We start from the raw sequence: 26,930 nt of genomic DNA, 5'->3' as shown, positions 1-26,930 counted from the left end.
GGTCGACGCCTACAACGACAAAATCCCGCCCATGGCCTTGAGGTGGGAGAAATGCGCAGGCGCAGAATTGCAGTCGTGGGTTTCGGCCGGGGAGGGTGGGGAAGAGAGCGAGGAGGGAGGGAGCGGAGAACAGTCACGCGCAGGCGCGTTGGCGCCGAGGTGCCCCGCCCCAGCCGCGACCGTTTTCTTTTGAGTTTGAGGGCGAGCTGCGCGCGCTTGCGCGAGCGAGCGAGACGGCGGAAGTGGGGGGAGGCACAAGAAGCGGAGCGCGAGGGCAGACAGACGGAGAGCGAGCGGCCGCTGGAGAAGGATCGTGTCTCGGACCCTCTCATCTCGCACAATAACCGAACCCGGGGCAAAGAGGAAAAAGAAAAGAAAAGAAGCTTCCGGTCGAAGCTCGCTGTGCTTGCCCACCCTCTTTCTCCGTGCGTGTTTGCATCGGCATTTGTCGAGACGACGGCGGATCGTGATTGAAACCGCGCCGCTCTCTGGTGACTTTTTCTCCTCCCGGTTTGCCACACCTGGTGGAGCCTTGCATTGATTTTTCTGCTTCTTTCCCTCCTCCCTCCCCTCCTCCCCACCCCTTTCAAACTCTATTGCTCGCACCGGACATGGTCGACTATCACGAAGCCAACTCGCAGTCGCAGCAGCCCAACCATGGGGACTACATGCAGCCCGAGGAGGATTGGGACCGCGACCTGTTGCTGGACCCAGCCTGGGAGCGACAGCAACGGAAGGTGAGTGGCTACTCCCTCTTTTTTTTTTTAAAACCCCTAAAAGGGCAGCATCCCACCCGGACACATCCTTAAGTTCATTTGGCAAGACACTTGGTTAGGCGGAGGAGGAAAGGTGAAGGCCGTGGGGAGACATCACTTCCACGTGCAATGCATTTGGATTGCACAAGGCCTCCCAGCTTTGTGGGGGAAATGTTTATTTCCCTTTCTTACTTTGCTTTCCTCTCCTGCCCGTCTTTTCAAAGCGCAAAACTGATTTGTGCAGTCAACGGCGTTTTCTTGTAAACGTCACCAGCTTCTTTCTGCAGCACACTGCCTTGAATTACTCGAACTCTGTTAATTCTAGGTGTGTGTACGCACGTACTGTAGGTATGTGACACGCCTGTTAACCTGGTGGTCTGAAATTATGTTGTGGCTGCGCTGTTCTGTTGGCAAAAATTAGTCTGGATTTTTGAAAACTGTCTGTCTCTAATTCAGTTTGTGGCTCTTTTATCTTTGAACCAAAAAACTTCAATTTTGATTTCTGAACTTGAACATTATATGTAATATAGTTACAGATGCATGGCACAGAAGCAGGCCCTTTAGTTCAACTTGGTCTTGCTGACCAGATCCCAAATTAGTGTAGTCCCATTTAACAGCATTTGGCCCAAATCATTCTAAACCCTTCCTTTTTGTATACCCATTCAGATGCCTTTTTAAATGTTGTAATTGTACCTGCTTCCATCACTTCCTCTGGCAACTTGTACCACACATGCACCACTCTGAGAAAAAGTTACCCCTTAGATTCTTTCTAATTCTTTCATCTCTCACCATTAACTCATGTTTTGGACTACCCTACTGTGGGGAAAATGCCATGACTATTCACCCTATCCATGTCCCTCATAATTTTTATACGGTCACCCTTCGGTCTCTGTTCCAAGGAATATAGCCGTAGCCTCTACCTCTAGCTCAAAACCTTCAACCCTGGCAACATCCTTGTGAATCTTTTCTGAACACTTCCAAGTTTCACAACATCCTTTCTGTAGCAGGGAGACCAGATTTGGGCTCAGTATTCTAAACGTGACCTAACCAATGTCCTGTACAGCAGCAGCATGCCTTCCCAACTCCTATACTCAATGCGCTGACAAATAAAGGATAGCATACTATACACCACTTTCACTATCTTATCTATCTGTGATTCCACTTTCAAGGAACTGTGAACCTGCACTTCAAGGTCTCTGTTCAGCAATACTCCCCAGACCTTATCATTAAGTGGACAAGTCTGGCACTACCAAAATGCAGCACCTGCATGCTGGAAGGAAACAACTATATTCTGCACTGTTATACTTTTAAAACGTGTACATTTTCTTCTGTATTTCAATGTTGCGAGGAGTTTGAAAGTGGGCTGCACGAAGGTAACTTTACAGTCCTGAATGTGATGAAAGCCATGTTACTAATTGTATTCATCCAAAATTTTGAAGGCATGGAGTGGCTATTTTTTAAAATTGGAAGTTTGTTGGTAAACAGTTTTAATTTTAAAATATCATTATCTCAGCTTCCATTTTTTAAATTCTCACTCTTTGCAGTGAGATTTTCCAGTGTTTTGCAGCAGTGATATAAGCGCAAATTTGATATTGAGCCACTTCAGTTGATTTTAAAGTAGATGGCCTGAAGCTTGACTGAAAGTAGTTTTAAGGAGTCCTGTGGTGAAGATGGGGTCTGAAGGTGACTCTAAAGCTCAAGACTGAGGCTGCTGAAGTCATGACTGCCATTAGTTTGATTTTAAAATTTGAAGTAGTGCGTGTGCTGGAAACGCACAACAGGTCAGGCAGCATATGATGAATGGGAGAGTTGACTTTTCAGGCAAAAGCTCCTCATCAGGAATTCCTGATGAAGAGCTTTTGTCCAAAACGTCGACTCTCCCACTCCTCATATGCTGTCTGACCTGTGGTTTTTAAAGCACCCCACACACTTGACTCTGATTTTAACTTTGTACACTCCAGGCCAACACTGGCACCTCAATCATGACTAGCCTGAATAGACTTTGCCCTGATCTGATTGACACTTGGCAGTATAAAGTGATCAGTAGTATTCCAGCAAATTGACTATTTCAGCTTCTGTTCCTGTTATTTTGCAAGGTGGTGATGTCTACGTTTTTTTAAAACAACGCCATTCAATTTTTTTTGTGTGGACAACTATGTAAGTAGGGCAAGTCATCTGTTTTTGTCATTCTTTATAATTCTGAGCCTTGGTTTTCATACCAACTTAGAGGTTCTTACTCTATTTTAAGTCAAAGGTTAAGCTAAAGTTTGTATTGCTGGTTGAACTAACATTTGAACAGTTGAAGCTTGGCAACTTCAAAAATTGAAAATATGCTTTTTTTATTGATTGGAATTGCAGTCTGAAGTTTCAAGCCATCTTTTAATGTAGACTCTTCTAATCCTTCTGCTTACAACTGAGCACAAGCTTGCTGCCTTTTCGCAAGCCTTACAATTGACCTGATGGTGAACTTCAAATTATACTGTAGTCATGATTTAGGAGAATTTTGTGATAAAATTAAATGCTAAAAATCAAAACCTGGGAATGGGCACTGCTAATCTATTAGCAAGGAGAGCAGTTTACTGCTGTTCTGACAATAAGCCGAATTCTGCCCTGCCTTTTGCAGATTTTGGTGTTTATTTTCAGCAGTTTCTTTTAATTCCATTACTACTTTCTCTGATCAGTTCTCTTTTGTGGAGATGGTATTGCTGTTCTTTTCTGACATCCTGTAAAGGCAGTACCTGGAGCATGTTCTGAGTATGAATTAGTGTGTATAAAAACCTTTACTTTCAGTGAGGCTTTAAAGCTTCAAATAAATTTATATGAACTAATCCTGAAAATGTAATTGTCCATAGTTTGAATTGCTAGTCAGCTAACATGAAGTTTTTAATCTTCCTGTTTGTACTGATGTCTTTTCTGAGACTTTACTTCCACAAAGTTTTTTTATAAGTTTCCCTTGAAGTGGACCTGATCATTGTGCTAATGCTAGTTATTTAAAAGTTGCTGATCTAGACAATTTTTTTTTGAGCTAACCAATCTGAAATTTGAACCTTGTTACAGTAGGCTTGGATGGATTTGGAGTCTTGTTTCTAAATGAGTAGCGACCTGCACAGAACCAGTTGAGGATTTACCATGTCCCCAAAGATGAAAGGCCCTCTGATCTTGTAGGTACATGATAGTGTAGTCCAACTGGAATGTATGCAAAAACTAAACTGTAGACATTGGTACTCTATTATCTCTGTAGCCATTTTTTTTGGAAGATTAGATCACCTTGGATTGAGTGCATTTGCATAATTTTATTGGAAAACCATTTTACATTCTTAAGAATAACAGCATGTTAGTCTCTTTAAATTTAGTTTGTAGGGATCTGAAAGCAGTGACTTACTACCACCTTTAATGTTATGCTTAGTTGCTACTCATTCGCAAACCTTAGATTTAACCAGTTGTGTTTAAGAAATTGATTAAAGCTCAACACTTATCAAGCAATTTAAGACTTTATATATTTCGTGTTCATTAATGTAACTGGCTTCAGCAAAGCATGGTATTAACACACTGCAGTATTGGATCATGTTGAAACTGAAGTGTACGGAAGTGAGATGAGCAATTGTATCCCTAAATGTTGAAGGTTGGTTTTTGTGGTTACTTAAATACTTGCACTCAATACACTTAGGAATAGAGTCTGTGAGTTCTTTTAACTGTTGAACAAACCTGTGCAGTATTGATCAGTGTAGAATTTCCTCAGCCGTTGAGTGAGTTATTGTGTAATGAGAAGTAAAATTGGCAATCTGGTTGTGTGCAGCCCATTGTGCAACCACAATAAGAGAGTGATGTAACTATTTGAGTCTAGGGTTCTGAATTCTAAACAAAAAAAACAATGATAGTGGGGCACAAGTTTGCTGTGATAAATTGGGGAACGTTAACTAGGGATGACAGTGGAAAGGCAATAGCAAACATTCAAAGAGTGCATAGGTGAATTGCAGCAATTGTTGATTCCTGTCTGATACAACCTTAATCAGAAATGTTGCCAGGGCATGGCTTAAAGGGAAATTGATGTGTTAGGAGGAGGCATACAAATTAGCAAAAGCAGCAAATTCTGATCTGTTGGAACAGTTTAGAATTTAGAAAAAGAGGAGGAAGGGATTGATTTTTTTGAGACAGACAATAGAGTACAAGATTAAGTTTGTGGGTACCATAAACCAATTCTTAAAGTCACTAATCTCCTTCAAGGAAGGAAATCTGACATCCTTACCTGGTCTGGCTTACATGTGACTCCAGATGCACAGCAATATGGCTGACTCTCAACTGCCATCTGAAATGGCCTGTAAGCCACTCGTTTGTATAAATGACTACAAAGTCTCAAAGAAATGAAACCAGATGGACCATCTGGTGTCAACCCAGGCACTGGATGAGACCTGCAGAAACAGGATGTAGGAACAAATTACTGCAGAAACTGGAATCTCACTGCCACAAAAATGCTGGCACTCACAGTAGGTCAGGCAGCATCCCATGGGGAGAGAGAGCAAGTTAAGTTGCTCTGTGCAACTCCAAAGAGCAAATGGATTTCAATGTGGAAAAGTGTGAAGTGATTCACTTTGGAAGGTGTAATGGGAATAGAGAGTACTGGGCTAATGGTAAGATTCTTGGTAGTGTGGGTGAGCAGAGAGATCAGAGTCCATGGACATATGTCCCTGAAAGTTGCCACCCAGGTTGATGGGGTTGTTAAAAAGGCATGTGGTGTGTTAGCTTTTATTGGTAGGGGGATTGAGTTTGGGAGCCATGATGTCATGTTGCAACTGTACAAACCTAATATGGTCACACTTGGAGTACTGCATACAGTTCTGGTCACCACATTACAGGGAGAATGTGGAAGCATTGGAAAAGGTGCAGAAAAGATTTACCAGAATGTGGCCTGATATGGCGGGAAGGTATTAGGAGGAAAGGCTGAGGGACCTGAGGCTATTTTTGTTAGGAGGTTGAGGTGTGACTTAGAGACATACAGGATGATCAGAAGAGTCAATAGGGTGAACGGTGAGAGCCTTTCACCTCTGGCTAGCATGAGAGGATGTGATCTTTAATTGAGGGGTGATAGATACAAGTCAGATGTCAAAGGTTCTTTACTCGGTTATTAGGGTGTGGAATGCCCTGCCTGCAACAGTAGGCAGAGTTGCCAATGTAAAGGGCATTTAAATGGCCATTGTATAAACATATGGATGAAAGTAGAATAGCGCAGGTTAGATGGACTTCAGGTTAGTTTCACAGGTCAGCGAAAGATCATGGGCCAAAGGACCTGTACTGCGGTATAACCTGTACTATGTTAACATTTAGAGTCTTGATGACTTTTCATCGCTGAGGCTAGGAATACCGCAGCCTAGCTCACATCCTGACTCCCCATAGCCTGACCACCATCTACAAGGCACATTTTGGGATGTGATGGAATACTCTCTCCTCCCCCTCTTCTCTCTCTCTTCCCCCCCCCCCCTCCCCCATTTGGATGTGTGCAGTTCCAATAACACTCAAGCTTGCTATCATCCAAGACAAAGCAGCCTGCTTGATTGGTACCCTATTCTGCTCTCTCTACCACCAACAGTCAGAAGCAACAGTGTATGCCATCCACACAATCCAATGCACAACCCACTCCTTCGCATCTTCCAAACTCAAACACTTTGTCTAGAAGGATGAAGGCTGCAGATGGATAGGATTGCCACTTGCAAATTCCCCTCCAAGCTGTGCACCACTCTGACTTGGAAATATATCCCCGTTCTTTCAGTGTCATTGGGTTAAGATTCTGAAATTCTTAACCCAATGACAAAGGGCATTTAAGCCAAGCTGCAGCATATGCGTTGCAAGGATTCAAGAAGGCAATTCATCACTGCCTTGAGGACAGTTTGGGACAGGCAATAACTGCTAGCCAGGCTGTGAAACTCTTGCTATGAAGGAACATTTAAATTTTCTTTATGGCATATACAGAGGAACCTCTTATCTGAATGTCAGTTGTCTGAATTTCGGATAATTGATATTCGGATTATCCAAAGGAGATCTCGGGGTCCCAATAGAAACATTATATAAGAGATGTTTCCAACGCTGATTGCGTCTTTTGTTTACAATGTTTAAACAAACTCTGCTCACTGAACTGCTGTCAAGCACAATCTGGGCGGGCGTGAAGGAAATCCGGAATAGGGAAATGAAGTTGGGGATATTGATTGGATTGAAAGCTGATTAAATCCCCAGGCCCTGATAAACTACATAACAAAGTACTTAGAGAAGTGACCCTAGAAATAGAGGTTGCAGTAGTAGTCATCTGGATTCTTGGTACCCTCTAATTCACTTATCTCTAACTTTCAAAGTGGTTAGCTTTTAAAAAGTGTCAGGATCTGACACAGTCAACATAAATTTACGAAAGAAAACATACTAACAGAGTGCATAATACGGCACCTGCCCTGTCCAGGACCATAAGAAACCACAGAAGGTTGTGTGCACAGCCTAGACCATCGTGGAAGCCAATCTTCCAACCATGGACTCTGTTGACATTTTGCCTTACAGTGGAAAGGCTGCCAACATTATCAAAAATCCCCTCTCACCCTAGTAATGGTGTACTACGATCTCTTCTGTCAGGCAGAAAATACAGAACCTTGAATATGCACTGACATGTTTGAGAACAGCTTTTTCCCTGCTATTATTAGACTAATGAATGGACCTCTCTAACTTCAGATAATGTTGGTCTTGCTTTGTGCACCCTCTGTGCAGTGTAATCTATATGCCTTACTCTGTCTCAGCACCCTGTGCTCTGTATGTTCTTGCAATTTTCTGTCTGTACTGCTTGAAAACAAAGCTTTTCACTGTAGTTAGATACACTTGACTGCAATAAACCAACTTCATCCTTTACCAATCAATTAAAATTCTGAGGATGTAATTAGTAGATTTTGAGGGGGAGCCAATGAATGTAGTTTATTTGGATTTTCAAAAGGTTCTCCAGAAGTCCCCATAATTGTGTAAAACTAAAGCATGGGATTTGGGGTATTGTATTTTGATTGGTAGAAATCAAGCTGGCAAACAAAATCAAAGTAGGAATAAATACCCCATATCTTTAGACTGTGACTCCAGGTTCTGGACTCCCTTGCCATTGGGTGCATCCTGCCTGCATCAACCTTGTCCAGTCCTGTTAGAATTTTATAGGTTTTCGTGAGATCCTCCTCCACATCCCTTCTAAACTCCAGCAAATACAATCTTAGCTGCCCTAACCAATTCAACTTATTCACTCCAGAGCGGTGAGCCCACATTATTGCCTGTCAGAGAAAGCTGTCGAGGGCAACACATTGTATGACTCCCAAGAAGGAGTTGCATGTAGCACTTTGGCTTAAACACATAAAAAGATATGGGGTTAATATAGAAGCAGTCTCATGCAATTCATGATCAGACATGTTTGTGAATGGCAGAGCAGGCTCAAATGGCTGACTGGCCTATTTCTCTTTTCTACATTTCTCTGAAAAGCAAAGTTGCAACTGGTGGTTTAGAATGTGTATGTTGCGGTTTGCTGTGCAGTCTGCCATACCAGATTAAAAAAAAGGATATCTGAGGCTTTAGCTAATAATACCACGAGCTAACTTCCACATCCTGGGGCCTGCCAGTTGGCCTCCAATCTGTAACTAAAGTTGAGATTTATTGTGTTGCAAATCTTAGTGATACTATTTCTTGCATTTTTTTATTATAATAGTATGTGTGGCAGCATTTCTGGAATGAGAAGTCTTGTTACTATTAAAAGTTGAATTTTATTTTGGTTCATAGTTGAAGATCGGTGAATGCTGAAGAAACCTTTTTAGACTGGACATAAACATGCTCGCATATTCTCAGCACCTGCAATAAGTTATTTTAGCAAAGTGATTGCATGATTGGCTTTTAATTTCAAGTATGTATCTCATCCATTATGACTTGAAATTTTGGCAATCAAGGCTATTGTATTGTTAGTGAGTTTGCACATGACACCAAACTTGGAGATGATGTGGACAATGAAGAAGATTACCTCAGATTACAATGGGATCCTGATCAGATGGGCCAGTGGGATGAAAAGTGGCAAATGGATTTTAATTCCGCTAAATGCAAGGTGCTGCATTTTGGGAATGCAAATCTTAGGACTTATACACTTAATGGTAAGTTCCTAGGGAGTGTTGCTGAACAGAGACCTTGGTATGCAGGTTCATAGCTCCTTAAAAGTGGAGTCGCAGGTAGATAGGATAGTGAAGAAGGCGTTTGGTATGCTTTCCTTTATTGGTCAGAGTATTGAGTACAGGAGTTCGGAGGTCATGTTGCGGCTGTACAGGGCATTGGTTAGGCCTGTTTTGGAATACTGTGTGCAATTCTGGTCTCTTTCCTATTGGAAAGATGTGAAACTTGAAAGGGTTCAGAAAATATTTACGAGGATGTTGCCAGGTTTGGAGGGTTTGAGCTATAGGGAAAGGTTGAATAGCTTTTGGCTGTTTTCCCTGGAGCTTCAGAAGCTGAGGGGTGACCTTAGAGTTATAAAATTGAGGGGCATGGATACAATAAATAGACCAGGTCTTTTCCCTGGGGTGGGGTGAATCCAGAACTCGAGGACATAGGTCTCATATCTTTCCCCTCTCACCCTGAACCTAAGAGGCAACTTTTTCACGCAGAGAGTGGTGCATGTATGGAATGAGGTGCCAGAGGAAGTGGTGGAGGCTAGTACAATTGCAGCATTTAAAAGGCATCTGGATGGGTATATGAATAGGAAAGGTTTGGAGGGATATGGACCAGGTGCTGGTAAGTGGGACTAGATTAGGTTGGGATATCATCTGGTTGGCCTGAAAAGTCTGTTTCTATGCTGTACATCTGACTCTACAGCACAAGAATAGGCCCTTTGGCTCCTCATGTCTGTGCCAATCATGATGCCATTCTAAACTAATTACATCTACTTACACGTGGTCTGTATCCCCCTCTTCCCTACCTGTTCGTGTGCCTGCCTAAATGCCTCTTTAATGCAGCCATTTGCTAGTCACTGCCTACTAGGTGAACAGATCTTGCATTTTATAGTATAAGCCTTATTAGAGCACACTGTTTAAACTTTACTGCATGAGCTTTCTTCATAGTTAGGCCCGTGAGTTGGGAAACTGCAAAGCCAGTCTATTTAGTCAAACAATGTTTGACAAGCTCGCAACTTTAAAGTACGAAGTTTTATTGCCATCAGTGATTATTTTATTAATAGCAACTGTATGGACCAGTATAGCAGATTTTTAAATTTTCCTCTTGAATTTATTATTTGCAGTCACAGCTAGGCGTACCATGCTCAAGACTAGTGTCATACTTCAAATCTAAAATATTAGAGGAATGCAGGGGGCATTTTAGCATCTCTCCTGAGATCCAGTCTGCAGTGACAAGTAGCAAGAGCTTGCCGAGAACTGACCTTATCAAAATACTATATACAGTGTATGTCTTTCTCAATTAACATTTTTTTTTCTTGTCATTTAATGCCAGTTTTATATTGAGACACGAAAGCCAGTTGCTTCTGGGACTAATTTTGGTAGGTATGAGCATACCAATTGGGAGCAGAAGTGGAGCCTTTCAAACCTCCTCGTCCCCTTCTTCGTGCCCCCCTCCCCCCAACTTTCTTAACTGTTTTTGAATTGAATTAATGCATTTTCTTAGGAATCTCACTGAAGGAATTAAGACTTCATTGATCCATACACTTTTTTTTTGTAGTAGGTGTGGAAAATGATTTTTTTAAAGTACACCAGATGATCTAGTTTCCCATGCATTTTATCTGCACAACTATTGCTATTGTATTCCCACTACCTAAAGTCTTTGGAATGTTTATGCGCAAAACAACTGAAAAACTAACATTCTTTGCAAACTGATTAGTACTCTGTTATTAAATTGGTATATTAAAAATGCACCCATATTGTAAGAATATATAAGAATTGAGTTGCTCAATTGGGTAACAGAAACAATCCTCAATGAGCATGTGGCATGGGTGCCTAATTTCTTTGTTTTGTCTCCTATGTTCTTTTGTAATTCCTAGCTGCCTCACTTATTGTTTTTAAAATGAAAAACAAAGTTATTGTATGGAATTGCTGCATTCAAAATGCTGCACTGAAGGGGTAACTCAAAACAAAGACTTAACTGCCTAATTCCAGCATTCCCTTTCTGTTTTGATTCCAGGATTTGTTTTTTTTTAGTTTATTACCAACATTAGAAGTAACTGTTTTCAAAAAGGATATGACAAGCATTTAAGAAACTTAATATGGTTTGTAAACTATTATGGAGGCAAATCTGGAGGTTAAATTCAAAATGGGTGCATTCGGATTTTGATTCCAAGAACAGGGCATTGTAGATATCTGGTTGGCATGGACAGGTTGGACCGAAGGGTCTGTTTCCATGCTGTACGTCTCTATGACTGTCATTATACACATCTAGAGCAGGTGAGACTTGTACCCCAGCCTCCCAAAGGTAGAGATTCTACCTCTGCACCATAAGGGCTTTGGAGCTATTTTTACAACTGGCTTTCTGATATGTTTCACTTGCTCACTGATCTTTATCATTAGCATCTTCTTCAGCTTTTAAGTATTCATTTGTATTCAATAGATGAACTGTTTTATTAAGACGATTGGTTGTTGCCTACTTTTATCTCATGGGGTTACATGGAAAAGCTTAAATGAGAGCGACAACAATCTGAAAACTCGGGCATCTGTAGAGACAGTCATTGCTAATGTTTCACCCTTGACTGACTTGACTTGAGGTAAACTGTTTTCCTCTCCACAAATGTTTTTTGAGATGAAATATGATTTTACATGTACTGTTAACGAGTTTGAATTTTAAACTAGTGGCACATGGGTTTGGTCTGTTAGTGTGAAGGAGAAAGTGAGGACTGCAGATGCTGGAGATCAAAGCTGAAAAATGTGTTGCTGGAAAAGTGCAGCAGGTCAGGCAGCATCCAAGGAGCAGGAGAATCGACGTTTCGGGCATAAGTCCTTTAGGAATGAGGAGGGTGTGCCAAGCAGGCTAAGATAAAAGGTAGGGAGGAGGGACTTAGGGGAGAGGCGTTGGGAATGTGATAGGTGGAAGGAGGTTAAGGCGAGGGTGATAGGCTGGAGAGGGAGTGGGGGGCGGAGAGGTGGGGAAGACGATTGCAGGTCAAGAAGGCAGTGCTGAGTCCGAGGGTTGGGACTGAGATGAGGTGGGGGGAGGGGAAATGAAGCTGGAGAAATCTGCATTCATCCCTAAGTCCCAACTCTCGGACACAGCACTGCCTTCTTGGCCTGCAATCCTCTTCCCGACCTCTCCGGCTTGTCACCCTCACCTTAACCTCCTTCCACCTATCGCATTCCCAATGCCCCTCCCCCAAGTCCCTCCTCCCTACCTTTTATCTTAGCCTGCTTGGCACACCCTCCTCATTCCTGAAGAAGCGCTTATGCCCGAAACGTCGATTCTCCTGCTCCTTGGATGCTGCCTGACCTGCGCTTTTCCAGCAACACATTTTTCAGCTCTGTTAGTGTGCAGTGGTTTAGTTAACTAGGTAAGCATTTCATGGATGCATGATTTTTAACCAGCATGTTTTACAGGAGATGACTAAAGTATCCTCTGGGATTAATGGAAGCTTATATGGATGGATCTTGATGGGTGAGGGGAACAAAAGCAAAGCCTTTAGCTTTCAGAAGCTAGATGAGCAGGTTTGTTGTTTAGTCAATTTGAAGTAGACCTGACTGGAGTCAGATGAAAGAATAATTTCTCCTAGGAAAGAGTTGGTTCAGAGCAATTGAGGGGATACACCAGCTTTGGTGTGAGGTTTTCAGGTTACAAAAACATCCAGACCAGAAGTGTTTGGTTAGAAGTCTGCATTGGTTTCTCAACTGAGGAAGATTTGTTAGTCAAAACTTTGCAGTTCTCAGGACCAAACTCAGGAGTAGTTAAGTAGACATACAGGTTTGAGAACCAAAGGAAAATCTGAATTTTGATTCACTGAAATGTTGAGGAGTAGATGCCAAATGTTAATGTTAGGCTTAAACTATTTATATGTAGATAGCCTAGTTTGTATATTTTTCTTTTGCATATTTTCTGTCTGATGAAAGTCAAATTTGTAGCCTGGCACGCTTAAATTTCTGTAAAAATCCACGATGTTAAATTAATTTGGCTTGGGTTTTTTTAAAATTCAATGATCTGATTTGTTCAATAGTAACATCAGTTGGGATCATCTTTATCTGTAGTTCATTGCTTTATCTTTATTCAAAGCTTGTGTATTGCTTTTTAAAGCAGGTCTCTACAAGTACTACATGTTGAGAAGTGTTTAGAAACTACTCATCTTGAATTGCTTGTTCATCGGCAGGGGTGGATATTGCCCAAGACACAGCCTTTCATCTGAAGATGTACCATAGGGAAGACATTTTCAGGTTTTATTGGTGTATCTCAAAGGTTCCAATCCGATTTAAGCAGTCCCTCAATTCTGCACTGAATCGTCCATTTGGATTATGTGCTTACAGTGTACAGGTATAGGTTGCTGCTGTGTAGGCAATGCTTCGATCTGTCATATGTACTTTTTTTACATGAAATATTTACTGTCAATTTGTGTTGGCGTTATTCATTGACGTTCTTCGTCTTTATATTGGATTATGTCGGATACGTAACAAGTGTCACAATACTTTAGCCATTCAAATTCATTTGTTTTCAGTTGTTTTTGAGAGATATCATTGATCTCTGGTCTGCATCTCCCCATATATATATCTGCAGTCAGCCATTCGTAGTCAAGTGATTGGTTGTCTGTATTCTAAAATCTGGAATTCCCTCCCATTAAACAATTGTCTTCATCTGTAAAGATCCTTCTTTTAAATGCAATCCTGAGCCAAGCTTTTAATCAGTCTTGCTAATTTGTTTGCTTCCATCCTTTATTGACACTCCTTTTTAAGAGTCTTGGAATGTTAGAAAAACTAACTAAATGTAACTTTTGACAGTTTATATTAAGAAAATACAGGTCTAATTTAAAACACAACTTGTGTTCCATCAAGTAATAACTTCATTTGATCCAAAATTGAGCTGGTCATGATGTGAAAATCTCTTAAGTAAACTGTTATAATTTGCTTTACAATGTTATGTCATTCCATTATGAACATCATTACTGGCTGTTTATGCTCTTTCAAAATTCTACTTATCCTGGTTAAACTACTTTAACAAATCACCATGTATTTAATTCTACTTTCTTGTCCTACGTCAGGAATATAGACATATAGTTATGTTACTTGGTTACTATTTCAGCCAAATTGTGAATGGAGTGCAATAAATGTGTCTGTGGGCTGTTACGAGAATGGAAAAACGTATGTATTATGAAGTGCTAGCTGGTTTATGAATGGACTTTTGGGAGGGTGATGCTGAAATGGTGCTTTAATCAACCTAAAAGAAAATAGGTGTCAGAATCAGCACCATTTTAGACTCCTTTATAGAAGATGAGATTTAGGAAGAATTCCAGAATAGCGAGTTTTGAGAAGATTTGTAGCTCAGGTTGAGGTTTTGGATGTAGGTTTGCTTGATGAGCTGGAAGGTTAATCTCCAGATGTTTCGTTACCCTACTAGGTAACCTCTTCAGTGGGCCTCAGGCGAAGCAATGCTGAAAATTCCTGCTTTCTATTTATGTTTGAGTTTCTTTGGGTTGGTGATGTCACTTCCTGTGGTGATATTTCCTGTAGTGAAGTCACTTCCGGTTCTTTTTCTCAGGAGGTGGTAGATTGAGTCTAACTCCTGATTGTTGATACCGTTCCGGTTGGAATGCCATGCTTCTAAGAATTCTCGTGCGTGCATTAGTTTGGCTTGTCCTAGGATGGATGTGTTGTCCCAGTTGAAGTGGTGTCCTTCCTCATCTGTATGTGAGGATACTAGTGAGAGTCATGTCTTTTTGTGGCTAGTTGGTGTTCACGTATCCTGATGGCTAGTTTTCTGCTTGTTTGTTCATCCTTGCATGCTATTTTGTAAATGACATTAGTTTTGTTCATTGTCTGTATAGGGCCTTTCAAGTTCATTCGCTGCTGTTTTAGTGGGTTTGTGGGCTACCATGATGTCAAGGGGTCTGAGTAGTCTGGCAGTCACATCTGGAAATGAACCTTCCAGATCAGCAAGCAAACCTACACCCAAAATTCCAAAATGTAGGCCAGATGGTATTTGTCAATAAATGGGATTGTGTTAAATTAAAAAGAAGAGATGGAAATGTGTTGCTGGAAAAGCGCAGCAGGTCAGGCAGCATCTAGAACAGGAGAATCGACGTTTCGGGCATTAGCCCTTCTTCAGGAATGAGGAAAGTTGGTCCAGCAGGCTAAGATAAAAGATAGGGAGGAGGGACTTGGGGGAGGGGCGTCGGAAATGTGATAGGTGGAAAGAGGTCAAGGTGAGGGTGATAGGTCAGACTGGGGTGGGGGCGGAGAGGTCGGGAAGAAGATTGCAGGTTAGGAAGGCGGTGCTGAATTTGATGGATTTGACTGAGACAGGCTGGGGGGAGGGGAAATGAGGAAACTGGTGAAATCCGAGTTCATCCCTTGTGGTTGGAGGGTTCCTAGCCGGAAGATGAGGCGTTCTTCCTCCAACTGTCGTTTCGCTGTGGTCTGACGATGGAGGAGTCCAAAGACCTGCATATCCTTGGTGGAGTGGGAGGGGGAATTGAAATGTTGAGCTACAGGGTGGTTGTAAACTATTATCTTTTATCTTAGCCTGCTGGACCAACTTTCCTCATTCCTGAAGAAGGGCTAATGCCCGAAACGTCGATTCTCCTGTTCCCTAGATGCTGCCTGACCTGCTGCGCTTTTCCAGCAACACATTTCCATCTCTGATCTCCAGCATCTGCAGACCTCACTTTCTCCTTAAATTAAAAAGAAGTCCAGTATTGGAAGGCAACAGCACCTACCTGTAGCAGGGAGTTGGAAGAAGTGTCAGTAGTACGTTGAGTAAATCTGGAAAGGGAATTCCTAGAGAGTGGGAACTGTGCTTCAAGGCATTTGACCGTGCTGTGTTGAAGTGGTGCAGTGGCTCAGTACTTAGCACTGCAGCATCAGGTACCAGGGTTCGATTCCACCCTCTGGCAAGCATGTGGAATTTACATGGGTTTCACAGAATCCTAGTATCCCTACCATGTAGAAATAGGCCATTGGGCTCAACAAGTTGACACTGATTCTCCAAAGAATAACCCACCCAGACCCATTTCCCTCTACATTTGCCCTGACTAATGCACCAAACCTACACATCCCTGAACACCTATGGGCAATTTAGCATGGCCAATTCATCTAACTACACAACTTTGTCACCGTTGGTTTCCTCCCACAGTCCAATGTGCAAATTCCACACAGTCACCAGAGGCTGGAATTGAACCCAGGTTGCTGGTGCTGTGAGGCAGCATTGCTAAACAACGTGCCACTTCAGCCTGTTATCAAATGCCTTGAATCCCACTCTCTAGGGAGTCCCTAGGGCCACCTCTAGGACAAAGTGAGGAATGTAGATGCTGGAGATCAGAGTTGAAAAGTGTCAGGAATATAGGGCTGATAAATGGCTTAAGCCTGAAAAGTTGATTCTCCTGCTCCTTGGATGCTGTCTGACTTGTGTGCTTTTCCAGTGGTGCACATTTGCAATTCTTTCCTCCTATAGTCCAAAGATACTGTTTTTCATCATTTTTAAATGATTTCAATGTGAATGTAGATGATACAGTTAATTTGCGAATAACACCAAAATTTGGAGGTGTAATGGTCAGCAAAGAAGATTACATCAGACTACAAGATATTGATCAGATGGAGTTTAATTTAGTTAAATGTGAGGTGCTGCATTTTGGAAAAGCAGATCAGTATGTATACACTTTAATGGTGAGGTCCTGGGCAGCGTTGCTGAACAGAGATCTTGGAGTGCAGCTTCATAGTTCCTTGAAAGTAGAGTAACAGGATAGTGAAGAACGTGTTCGGTATGCTTTCCTTTATCAGTCAGTGCATTTGAGTATAGCAGTTCAGATGTCCTAGTGTGGCTGTACTGGACATTGGTTTAGGCCACTTTTGGAATTTTGCGTGCAATTCCAGTCTGATGTTACGAAACTTGAAAGGGTTCAGAAAAGATTTACAAAGATGTTGCCAGGGTTGGAGGATTTGAGCAAGAGTCAGGCTGAATAGGCTGTTCTCCCTGGAGTGTCGGAGGCTGAGGGGTGGCCATGGGGGAGTCCAGAATTAGAGGGCATAGGTTTTGGGTGAGAGGGGAAAGATATGAGAGACCTAAGGGGCTACTTTTTCACACACAGGGTGGTACGTGTATGGAATGAGCTGCCAGAGGAAGTGGTGGAGGCTGGTACAATTTCAACATTTAAAAAGCATGTGGATGGGTCTATGAATAGGAAAGGTTGAGATGAATATGGACCAGGTGCTGGCAAATGGGATCAGATTAGGGTATCTGGTCAGCATGGATGAGTCGGACCAACTGGTCTGTGTCATTTTCTACGTTTCTGACTCTGTGCTAAATTGTCCATTGTATCCAGGCATGTGGAAGCTAGAATGGAGCCACAGGGATAGGGTAGGGGGAAATGGGTCTGGATGGAATGGTCTTCAAAGCGTTCATCTGGAGTTGATATGCTGAATGGCCTGCTTCCCCATTGTAGGGATTCTATAATTTTATAACTCCAAATTGGCTGTAAGCGGGTGGACAGGATATGAAGACCAGGACAAAACTTTAATGCAACTTTGGGAGTCTTGCAGCTCTGCTAGGGACAGTATATAGAGGTAGATCTAAGACCCCTGGATAAAATCGACCTGCACTAGCGATGACTATCCAACAGGTCTGATTACAAGAAATTCCATGTATCGTGGAAGGTACAGTGTCCTACAAATCTAATATGGAGAATTTGAACGAAAATTTGACCCCCCTCAGTTAACATTCTTAAGCTTACATAGGAGGACGAAAGTTTCTGGGACTGTCGTTACCCGGAGCAACTTAAATTCTTATACAAAATAAATGGGTGTTGTCTTTGTTGTAGGTAGGTCCCTTACAAATGGTTCAAACATTAAGTGACATCGAATTGATCCTGGATTAGTGGTGCTGGAAGAGCACAGCAGTTCAGGCAGCATCCGAGAAGCAGTAAAATTGACATTTCGGGCAAAAGCCCTTCATCAGGAACCCGAACTGTCGATTTTACTGCTCCTCTGCTGCCTGAACTGCTGTGCTCTTCCAGCACCACTAATCCAGAATCTGGTTTCCAGCATCTGCAGTCATTGTTTTTAACCTATCGAATTGATCCTGCTAATTTTCATTTCGGTAGAATACAGGCAGTTCCTGGTGTTTTTAAGGGATGCTTTATTAAAAACACATGCAATTTGATATCCGCGGAAGCATATGGATAGCGATGTGTTTACTAAATTAGTGTAACTTGCATATAAATTATGACTTGGAGCTGGTGTTGGACTGGGAAGGACAAAGTTAAGAATCACACCACACCAGGTTATAGTTCAACAGGCTTATTTGCAAGCACGAGCTTTCGGAGTACCGGCTAGTACTTTCAAATAAACTTGTTGGACTATAACGTGGTGTTGTGAATTTTAACTATATTTAAATTAATTAGCGCCGCGCTTACGTCGCGTAACGTGTTTGAATGTATTTAAATACTTCTTTGGGCTAGGTGGATAGTTCTAAGGGGTTACTTTCAATCTTTTCGCTGATCGTGAATTCCCGGGACTCTTTCATACGAAGATTTGTATTTCTAGACGCTTTTCTGTTCTGCAGATGAAATGGTTTTAAACTCGTTTTTCCAAAGATGAATGAAGTGGCAGGAAGTTACATCCGGCGATAAAATACAAAGAGAAAATGGCGCAGTTTAAATGTTTATGGTTGTGTCCAGAACAGAATGTGCGGTGAACAGCCAGAGTGATTAGCTTTGCGCTTTTAATTTTTTTTAATTTTTTTTACTCCTCAAGGGTGAGACAGCAATTGAGTCACTATTCCGTTCTAGTGTCCACCCTTCTGTGAGAATTTATTAACTTTATTGGTCGAAGAAAGATTTGTGTATTTAAATGAAGAAAATCACTGAGGGTTTCACTCTGCTCATTGAAGTTTCACTCCTGTCCAACAGTCAGTTTGACTAGGCTCAACAAAGCTGTCAACTTTATTTAAGTATACTGCTTGGTTATAATTTCCTCCAATACATTTAAGCTAGCAGTTAAAAACAATTTGTGTGCAAGTTTGTTTATTAGCCATACAACTGCTGAAGATTTGATGTATTTTGAGTTATGAGAATCTTTTCACTTTTGAGAATGAAGTATCTTTATGGATTGGAAGTTATGGGATGCATCCTAGAATGTTAAAGTAAGCATCTGTAGAGATCATGGATGCACTGGTAGCAATTTACAAAGTATAAAAATCACACCACACCAGGTTACAGTCCAACCTGATGGACTAAACTTGGTTTTGTAATTTTTAACTCTTGTCAACCCCAGTCCAACACTGTCACCCCCACATCATGGCTGCTAGCAATTCTTGGTGTATGGGAAAAGTTCCAGAGGATTTTTTTAAATAAGACTTTCATTTTGGAAAGGAAGCTATAGCCCAGTTAGCTTAATGTGTATTGTTGAGAAAATGTTAATCTGTTTTAAAGGATGTAAATAATAGAATATTTAAAAGTATATAATATGGTCAAGCAAAGTCAGCATGGCTTCATGAAGGGGAAATCATGCCAGAAAATTTACTAGAAATTAATTAGACTTCTTTGAGAATGTAATAAGCAGGAATCGGGCAGGGACAATCGATGTAATATATTTGGTTTATCAGAATATTTGATAAGGATGTTAGGCTACTTAAAGGCCCCATGGTGTTGGTAGTATATTTTGGAATAAAGGTATTTTTGGGATTGCAACCTGTAACTAGTGATGTGCCACACATTTCAGTGCTGGAGCCACATTATTTAAAATGTGTTATGTCTTTGAGGAAAGAATGTACTATAGCCAAGATCGCAGATGATATCAAGTGAGAAAGCAAGTGGTGAATAGGACAGAAGTGATGTGGCAGATGGGATGGTGTAGTGAGGTTATGCACACTTGCAGGAAGGACAGGAGAGTTGCATATTAAACAGAGAAAGACTGCAGAAAGTTATGGATCTGACTTGGGCGACCTCTTAGTGAATGTCTCAGCTAGCATCCAAGTTCAGTGGCTAATAGGCAAGGAAAATGAAGTGACCTTATTTTGAAGGGGATAGAATATAAAATTAGGGAAGTTTTGCTAAAACTCAGATTGAAATTATCATGGCCAGATGCATCTGTGACAAGTCAAGAGGACGAGGTCAACATATTTTTCCCTTCTGTTCCATCGCCTGCCGCAGACCCAGTTTAGTAGCTATGTCCTTTAGGACTCTGTCAGCTTCGTCAGCAGTGGTGCTTGTAAGCCACGCATGGTGATCAACATTTGAAGTGTATTTGCCACCAGTTTCCTCCCAAATGTTCAAATTATCAATTTGGAGAGTTGGAGGTGGTAATTGAGATGCTTCCTTGTCCATATTTGTCCTGATGCCACATGATTTCCTGGGGTCTAGAGTTAATATTGCAAATTCCTGAAACACTCCTACCCAACTATATGAAATAATGCCACCACTGTCAGTGGGACAGGGCATACCCAGGGTGGTATGGACATGGTCATACTTACTTACACAAACTTTGCAACGATGTGGGGTGTACAAAGTTAAAAAGCACACACCACCAGGTTATAGTCCCAACAGATTTATTTGGAAATGACTCGCTTTGAGTGCTGCTCCTTCATGTTGATGAAGGAACAGTGCTCCAAAAGCTAGTACTTCCAAATAAACCTTTTGGACTATAACCTGCTGTTGTGTGATTTTAAACTATACCATGTCATGCTAGTTGTTTGACTAGTCTGTGAGGCTGTGCTTTCGGTTTTGGCATAAGTCTGCAGATGTTGGTGAGAATGACTTTGTAGGGTCGACAAGCCTGTTTTTGCTGTTGGGTCAATGTCATGCGGTCTGTCCAGTATTACATTATTTAGATTTTGCAGTTATTCTAATGTGATTTGCTAGTCTATTCCTGACAACCGTTTGACTAGACCATATGGCTGTATGCCTCGTGTTGCATCACTTGCCACACCATGTATGGAAGGCAGATTTTCTTTTTTTGGAAAGGTCACCTAGTCAACTAGATGGTTCATTTCAGATAGATTTGTCAGATTTGATTTGCCTCTATTCTTGAATGTGAATTCATAGATTATTTTCTGACTGGGGAGAAAATTCAGAAATCTCAAGTGCAAAGAGACTTGAGTCCTAGTCCAAGTTTCTTTTTAAGGTAAACTTGCGGGTTGAGTCGGTGGTTAGGAAGGCAAATACAATGTCATTCATCTCAAGAGGACTAGAATTATAAAAGCAGCGCTGTATTTGAGGCTTTATAAGGCTGTGGTCAGACCATACTTGGGGTCCAAAATTGCTTGCAACACTATCAAATGATGTATTGACTGTGGAGCGGGTCTAGAGGAGTTTAATGAGAATTATCCCAGGGAGAAAGGTTTAACATGAACATTTGAGGACTCTGGGTTTATACTTGGAGTTTAGAAAGATGAGAGGGGATCTAATTGAAACATACAGAATACTGAATGGCCTGGACAGAGTGGATGTTGGGAACATCTTTCCAAAGGCAGGAGTGACGAGGAACCAAGGGCACAGCCTTAGAATAAAGAGAAGACCTTTTTAGAACTGATGTAAGGAGAAACAACTTCAGCCAGAGTGTGGTGAATCTGGAATTCATTGCCACAGAAGGCTGTGGAGGCCAGGTCAAGTTCTTGATTGCCCCAGGGAGAATATGGGAAAATAGGTTTTTCAGCCCCCATCAGCCATGATCGAATGGTGGAGTAAACTCTATCAGCCGAATGCCTAATTTCTGCCCATGTCTTATGGTCTAAATTTTGTTATCTGCCATGATATCATTTGAAAATGTCAAAGAATTAGTGTGAGGTTCTAGATTACTTATCCAATGACATGACCCACTATGCAATTGTTTTTCCTGGGTGATTGGTATACAGATGTTCTCTGCCAACTTTGCCTAATCAAATTTACAAAATTGCTAGTGTGATGAATATTCAGTTAACCTTTTTGGGATATGAACATTGAGATGCTACAAAAACTCACTTATTGCTCTGCTCCTGAAATTACAACCTTCTGTTAAACATCTTAAGTACAGCAACTTCAAGTTGATACCTCCAGGGTAAATACTGATTGAAGTTCCTGTTGAACTCTGTTGTAGACCTTAAAGTACATGTTTGTCCCTCTGAAATTTCAATACTGAGTTTATAAGATGGATAATGGATTGGTATTTGAAATAGGTTTCCAATACAGTATTTGAGATGAAAATGTGTGCAGATTCTTTAGTTAAAAATCATCTGAGGAATGCAATCTATTCTAGTTTGTAGTGTAGTTGAAGGAAAGGATTCATATCCTGATACATTTTCCACTTTTTTTGGTAACTAATTAAATTTAGAAGAATGAAGACTGAGGGTGCCTGACTTCTACTGTCCATGTATTAGTTTGATCAGTGAGTAGGCTATTCTGAGCTTTTTGTCTCTGTCTACAGTTTCCGCTTGGCATCTACATGGATGAGACCCACATACACTTGTTACCGTTCCTTTTGTGAACCATTCTGTCTCGTAGTCCCTTGACTGTGCTCAAGTTAGAGTAGCACTTTGCATTGAGCCAGATATAAGCTCTTGCTGATGAATTTGGCTGATGCCATGAGTCAATTAAGCTCTTATTTTCAGAATATAGAGCTTATCATTTATACCTCATTTGGCACCATTGCTAGAATTTAAGATTGTGGTTCAAGTTGTGGCTTTAAGGCTTCAGGCACTAAAATCTAGACTGAAACTCCTGTACCATACTAAAGTGAATTTTGTGACCTTCAGCTGCTGACCCAACAGCCTGTTTGTCATCATATCTTTACATCCTTGCAATGTTGAAGTCTGTGGATGTTATCCATATTATCTTGGTCAGTGTTTCTCTCCAATCCAGCATTATTTAAAATCTAGTAATTGTTGCTATTTGTTGCAACTTGCTTCACACACTTTGCATTTGTGTTCCAACAGTAATTGCACTTCAAAAAGTACTTTATTGCCTCAAAGTACTTTTTTAAAGGATAGTCTGTGGCTCCTGAAGTAGGAGTAGGCTGTTTTGCCCCTCCACCCTGTTCTAGTTGATCTGAGTATGACCTCCATTTTACTTTGCTGTCTACTGCCTTGGGAAGATAATGCCACATACTTATGATTCTCAAAGTTCTCTTATTTTTAAGCTGTTACTCCTTGCTGTAGTCACTCTCCCTAAGGGTGCCATCTTTTTAGCATCTACCCTGTCGCGTGTCTCCCCTCCCATCCTCCTCATCCTTAGATAAGATTACCTCTCATTCTTAAATGTATACAGGTCCAAGCTTGCCAACCTTTTTATAACGTGGTATCACCCCCTATGGTACATGTTTGTCTCTGAACTCCTCTAACATAATAATGGGTTGCATTAAATAAGAAACCAAAATGCTGCAGAGAACGCCACCAGATGTGGTTCACCAATTCCTTGTATAACTATAGTAGAACATCCTGTTTTTTCCTAGTAATAAACAACATTCCATTTGTCCTTCTAACTACTTGCTTATAACCATATATTAAACTTGTTATCTAGTGTACCAGGCAATTGCATCGACAAATTCTCTATACTAAAGTTCTGTACTGTTCCACTATAAAATGTTTTTAAAAATTCTGTCTGCCACAGTAGGCAAGTTAAACAAAAAAAACGTTGGAGAAACTCACTTTTCAGCATCTATGGAGAGAAAGCAGAGTTAATGTTGGAGCAAATTGTGCAGATGCTGGAATCTGTACTAAAAACTATGCTGGAAATCAGTGGGTCAGGCACCATCTATGGAGAGAGAAAGCTAGCTAACATTGAGTTGAGATGGCTCTTTCAGGTTCTTATTCTGACCTTTCATCTGAATCATTTTAGACTTGAAATGTTTGTTTGCGCGCTCTCTCCATGCATGCTACCTGATCCAGAGTTAATGTTTTTGGGTCTCGTGATGATGGTGTGGTTTCTCTTTTTCTTTTTGCAGAGGTTTTAAGACCGGTACAGAGCTGTCTAGTTGGAATGCCAGGAAAGTAAACAGCTTGAGGCTGGAACAATAGAAGCAGTCTGGATGGGTGCTCTCCGATCAGGATTTCTAGATTTTAGTTTTAGTTCACTTATTTTTTTCTCTCTGCTGCAACCAGAGACAGAATTTCTAAAATTGCCTTTTTGCCAAAGCACTTGTTTGGGACTGTTACTACATTGAGATAGTTAATCAGTAATAGTTACTGTATCTATTCTGTTAAGTTTTCCAATTAAGCTATATTGTTCTAAATTCCTATTGTATTTTAACTATACTGTTTCCGTTGTTTTGATTAACATTGTGTAGACTAACAAGTGGCCATGCATCTAGAACATCTAGAAAATAAGAAAGTTACAGACTAAGTCATCACCTTTTAACATTTTTGAGGATGTCTGGTCCATAATAATAGCCTCAAAATAAAGGGCTGCCAATTTAAGTCATGAGGAATTCCTCCTAGAGACTTTTTTTTGGGAAGTCCATGCCACAGCAGTGGGGGCAGAGTCATTGTGTATAGTTTAAGGCTGAGAGAGATTCTTGATCAAGGAATAAAGGGCGAATTGGCGTGGGTGATAAATAGCAAGGTCCTGGGGAGTGTTGCTGAATCGAGACCTTGGAGTGCAGCTTTATAGTTCCTTGAAGGTGACACCACAAATAGGATAGTGAAGAAGGCATTTGGTATGCTTTCCTTTTATTGGTCAGAGCATCAAGTATAGGAGTTGGGAGATAATGTTATGTCTGTATAGGACATTGATTAGGCCACTTTTGGAATACTATGTGCAATTCTGGTCTCATCCTATTGGAAGGATGTTGTGAAACTTGAAAGGGTTCAGAAAAGATTTGCAAGGATGTTGCTAGGGTTGGAGGGTTTGAACTATAGGGAAAGAGGCTGTTTTCCCTGGAGCATCAGTGGCTGAGGGGTGACCTTCACAGAGGCTTATGAAATTGTGGGCATGGAGTGGGTAAATAGACAAGGTCCCTTTTTTCCCTGGGGTAGGGGAGTCCAAAACTAGAGGGCATAGGTTTAGGGTGAGAGTGGAAAGATTTAAAAGGGACATAAGAGGTAATATTTTCATGCAGAGGGTGGTGCCTGTGTGGAATGAGCAGCCAGAGGAAATGGAGAAGGCTGGTGCAATTGCATCATTAGAAGTCATCTGAATAGGAAGTGTTCAGAGGGATATGGGCAAATGGGACTAGATTAGTTTAGGATATCTGCTTGGCATGGACAAGTTGAACCAAACAGTCTATTTCCATGCTGTACACATGAGTGGTTAAATCATAGAGCAGATTCAAGGAGCCAAATGTACTGCTATTCTTTTTTTCTTATAGAATGAAACGTGTGTATGATCAGTTTTAACTTACTTGAAACCAAATTTTGGTATAATCAACTCAAGCTAGCTCAGATAGCAGAGGTACTATATGTCATCTGGTTGATTTGGATGTTCTTTTTATCTAGTAAACTCTATTTCTGCCAGCATAATTAAACATACAGATATTTACTAGCTTGGCTTTTGGATGTTTCAATTCACTCGCTTCCAAGACATGTACAGATCACTGAACTGACTTAGCAATGTGATCATTCCAGACTCTGCATTTTCTTAAGTTTTCACATTTTGAGCAAGTGGTGTTTTTGCCTATGGATTACATTAACTAGACAGCATTGTAGCTATCCAGCTACCACTCGGGCAATGATTATTTTGGACCAAGATATTGAACACACTTCACCTAGCTTCTAAATTTTAGATGAACTAAAAGCTATCTGTATATCAAAATGGCTTTTTAATACATGGCATTTAGCATGAAAGCCAAGCTAAGTGTCTTTCTCTCAACTAGATAATCTACTAGATTGAATTTCAATACTTGCTCCTTCAGGAACTTGATCTCTCAGATTCTGAGAGCGGTACATTGCACATCCCTCTTACTGAGTTCTATTCAGTTATTTTAATTAGTTAGCAAGTCTCTGTATAGTTTTTTTTGTTTCATTCTTTCTTGGATTTTTGAGATGATCATCAGTTTTTTTACCTCTCCCTGTACATCTTTTGTTTTGTAGCTCCCAAATCTGCATTTTAATTTTGACAATTTTACAGGTCTAAAGGAATGTGGTTTAACAGCTTTGTTTGAAATCTCACTTTTTTTTTTAGATATTGCTTAATTTTTTGATTTGTGCTATTGGATGCAGTTCACTTCAGGAATCTCATTTTTCTTAAATGGTTTCTTGAGAAATCTTTCTCTTCTGCCCCCTCCCAAGATACTGGCTGTAGATTAACTAATAAAAGTAACTGCTTCCCAGGGATAGGAAATGTGCACATTCATACTTTGAAACATATGTTAGCATCACATTTTTTTTTAATTCACTCATGGAAAGTGGTGGTTGCTGACTAGTCCAGAATTTATTGCCCATCTTGAGAGTGTAGTAGTGAACTGCTGTCTTTGGACCACTACAGTCCATTTGATGTGAATATACCTACAAAGCCATTGGGGAGGATGTTTCAGGATTTTGAAAGGCGATTATAACAAATTAGTAACATGGAGAGACACTTGCAGTGAAGTTGTCATGTCTTTGTTGTCATTGTTCTTCTAGATGGTAGTGGTATAGTTTTCATTAAGATTTTTGCAGTTGGTGTAAACCTCTATGGTCCAGCTTTTTTGTGGATTTGCTCATGGTTCAGTAAAAGTATTTCAGATGGAGTTAGGTTTACGGAATCAGAGCTGTGAAAGCATAAAACAAGGCAAACTGGCTCGTGCTTGCATTGACTGTCCAAGGGTTAAATTCTCTTCATGCTGTTCCCAATTTTTTCCCTGGAAACGGTGTATTCATTTTTCAGATGATCTCGTGCTCTTTTTGAAAGCCTTGATTGAACTGCCTTTACCACACCTTGCAGTGCAGTCCAGATCTAACCAACATTGTGGGGAAAGGGGTCATCTTGTAATTGGCAAAAGGAGGAATGCAGATACATTTTAAAAAGTGTTCTTTTGATCCGGAGCCGTTTCCTCCATCTACTTTGTCCAATTGTCTCGGATTTTTGAATGCCTCTGTTAAATCTCCTTTTTAGCCTTCTCTTCAAAG

General features: G+C 40.9%; 1 protein-coding gene across 2 annotated transcripts in view; it reads left to right on the top strand.

Annotated features, from left to right (window-relative positions):
- Positions 1-237: 237 nt before the first annotated feature.
- LOC122542742 (alpha-actinin-1-like) overlaps positions 238-26,930 on the top strand; it is a 113,163-nt gene continuing 86,470 nt past the window's right edge. Inside the window, exon 1 of one of the 2 annotated variants that reach the window (XM_043680731.2) lies at positions 238-737. In XM_043680731.2, the coding sequence (XP_043536666.2) occupies positions 612-737 (126 nt within the window). In that variant the 5' untranslated portion in view covers positions 238-611. The remainder of the gene's footprint in view (positions 738-26,930) is intronic. The other variant, XM_043680730.2, reaches the window with a different exon arrangement.

This window comes from Chiloscyllium plagiosum, unplaced genomic scaffold (assembly GCF_037043375.1).
Source record: "Chiloscyllium plagiosum isolate Xiang-an unplaced genomic scaffold, Cpla_swu_hap1 HiC_scaffold_47, whole genome shotgun sequence".
NCBI lineage: Eukaryota > Metazoa > Chordata > Chondrichthyes > Orectolobiformes > Hemiscylliidae > Chiloscyllium > Chiloscyllium plagiosum.
The sequence above is the reverse complement of the archived record's forward strand: the minus strand, read 5'-3'. Positions and strand labels throughout refer to the sequence as shown.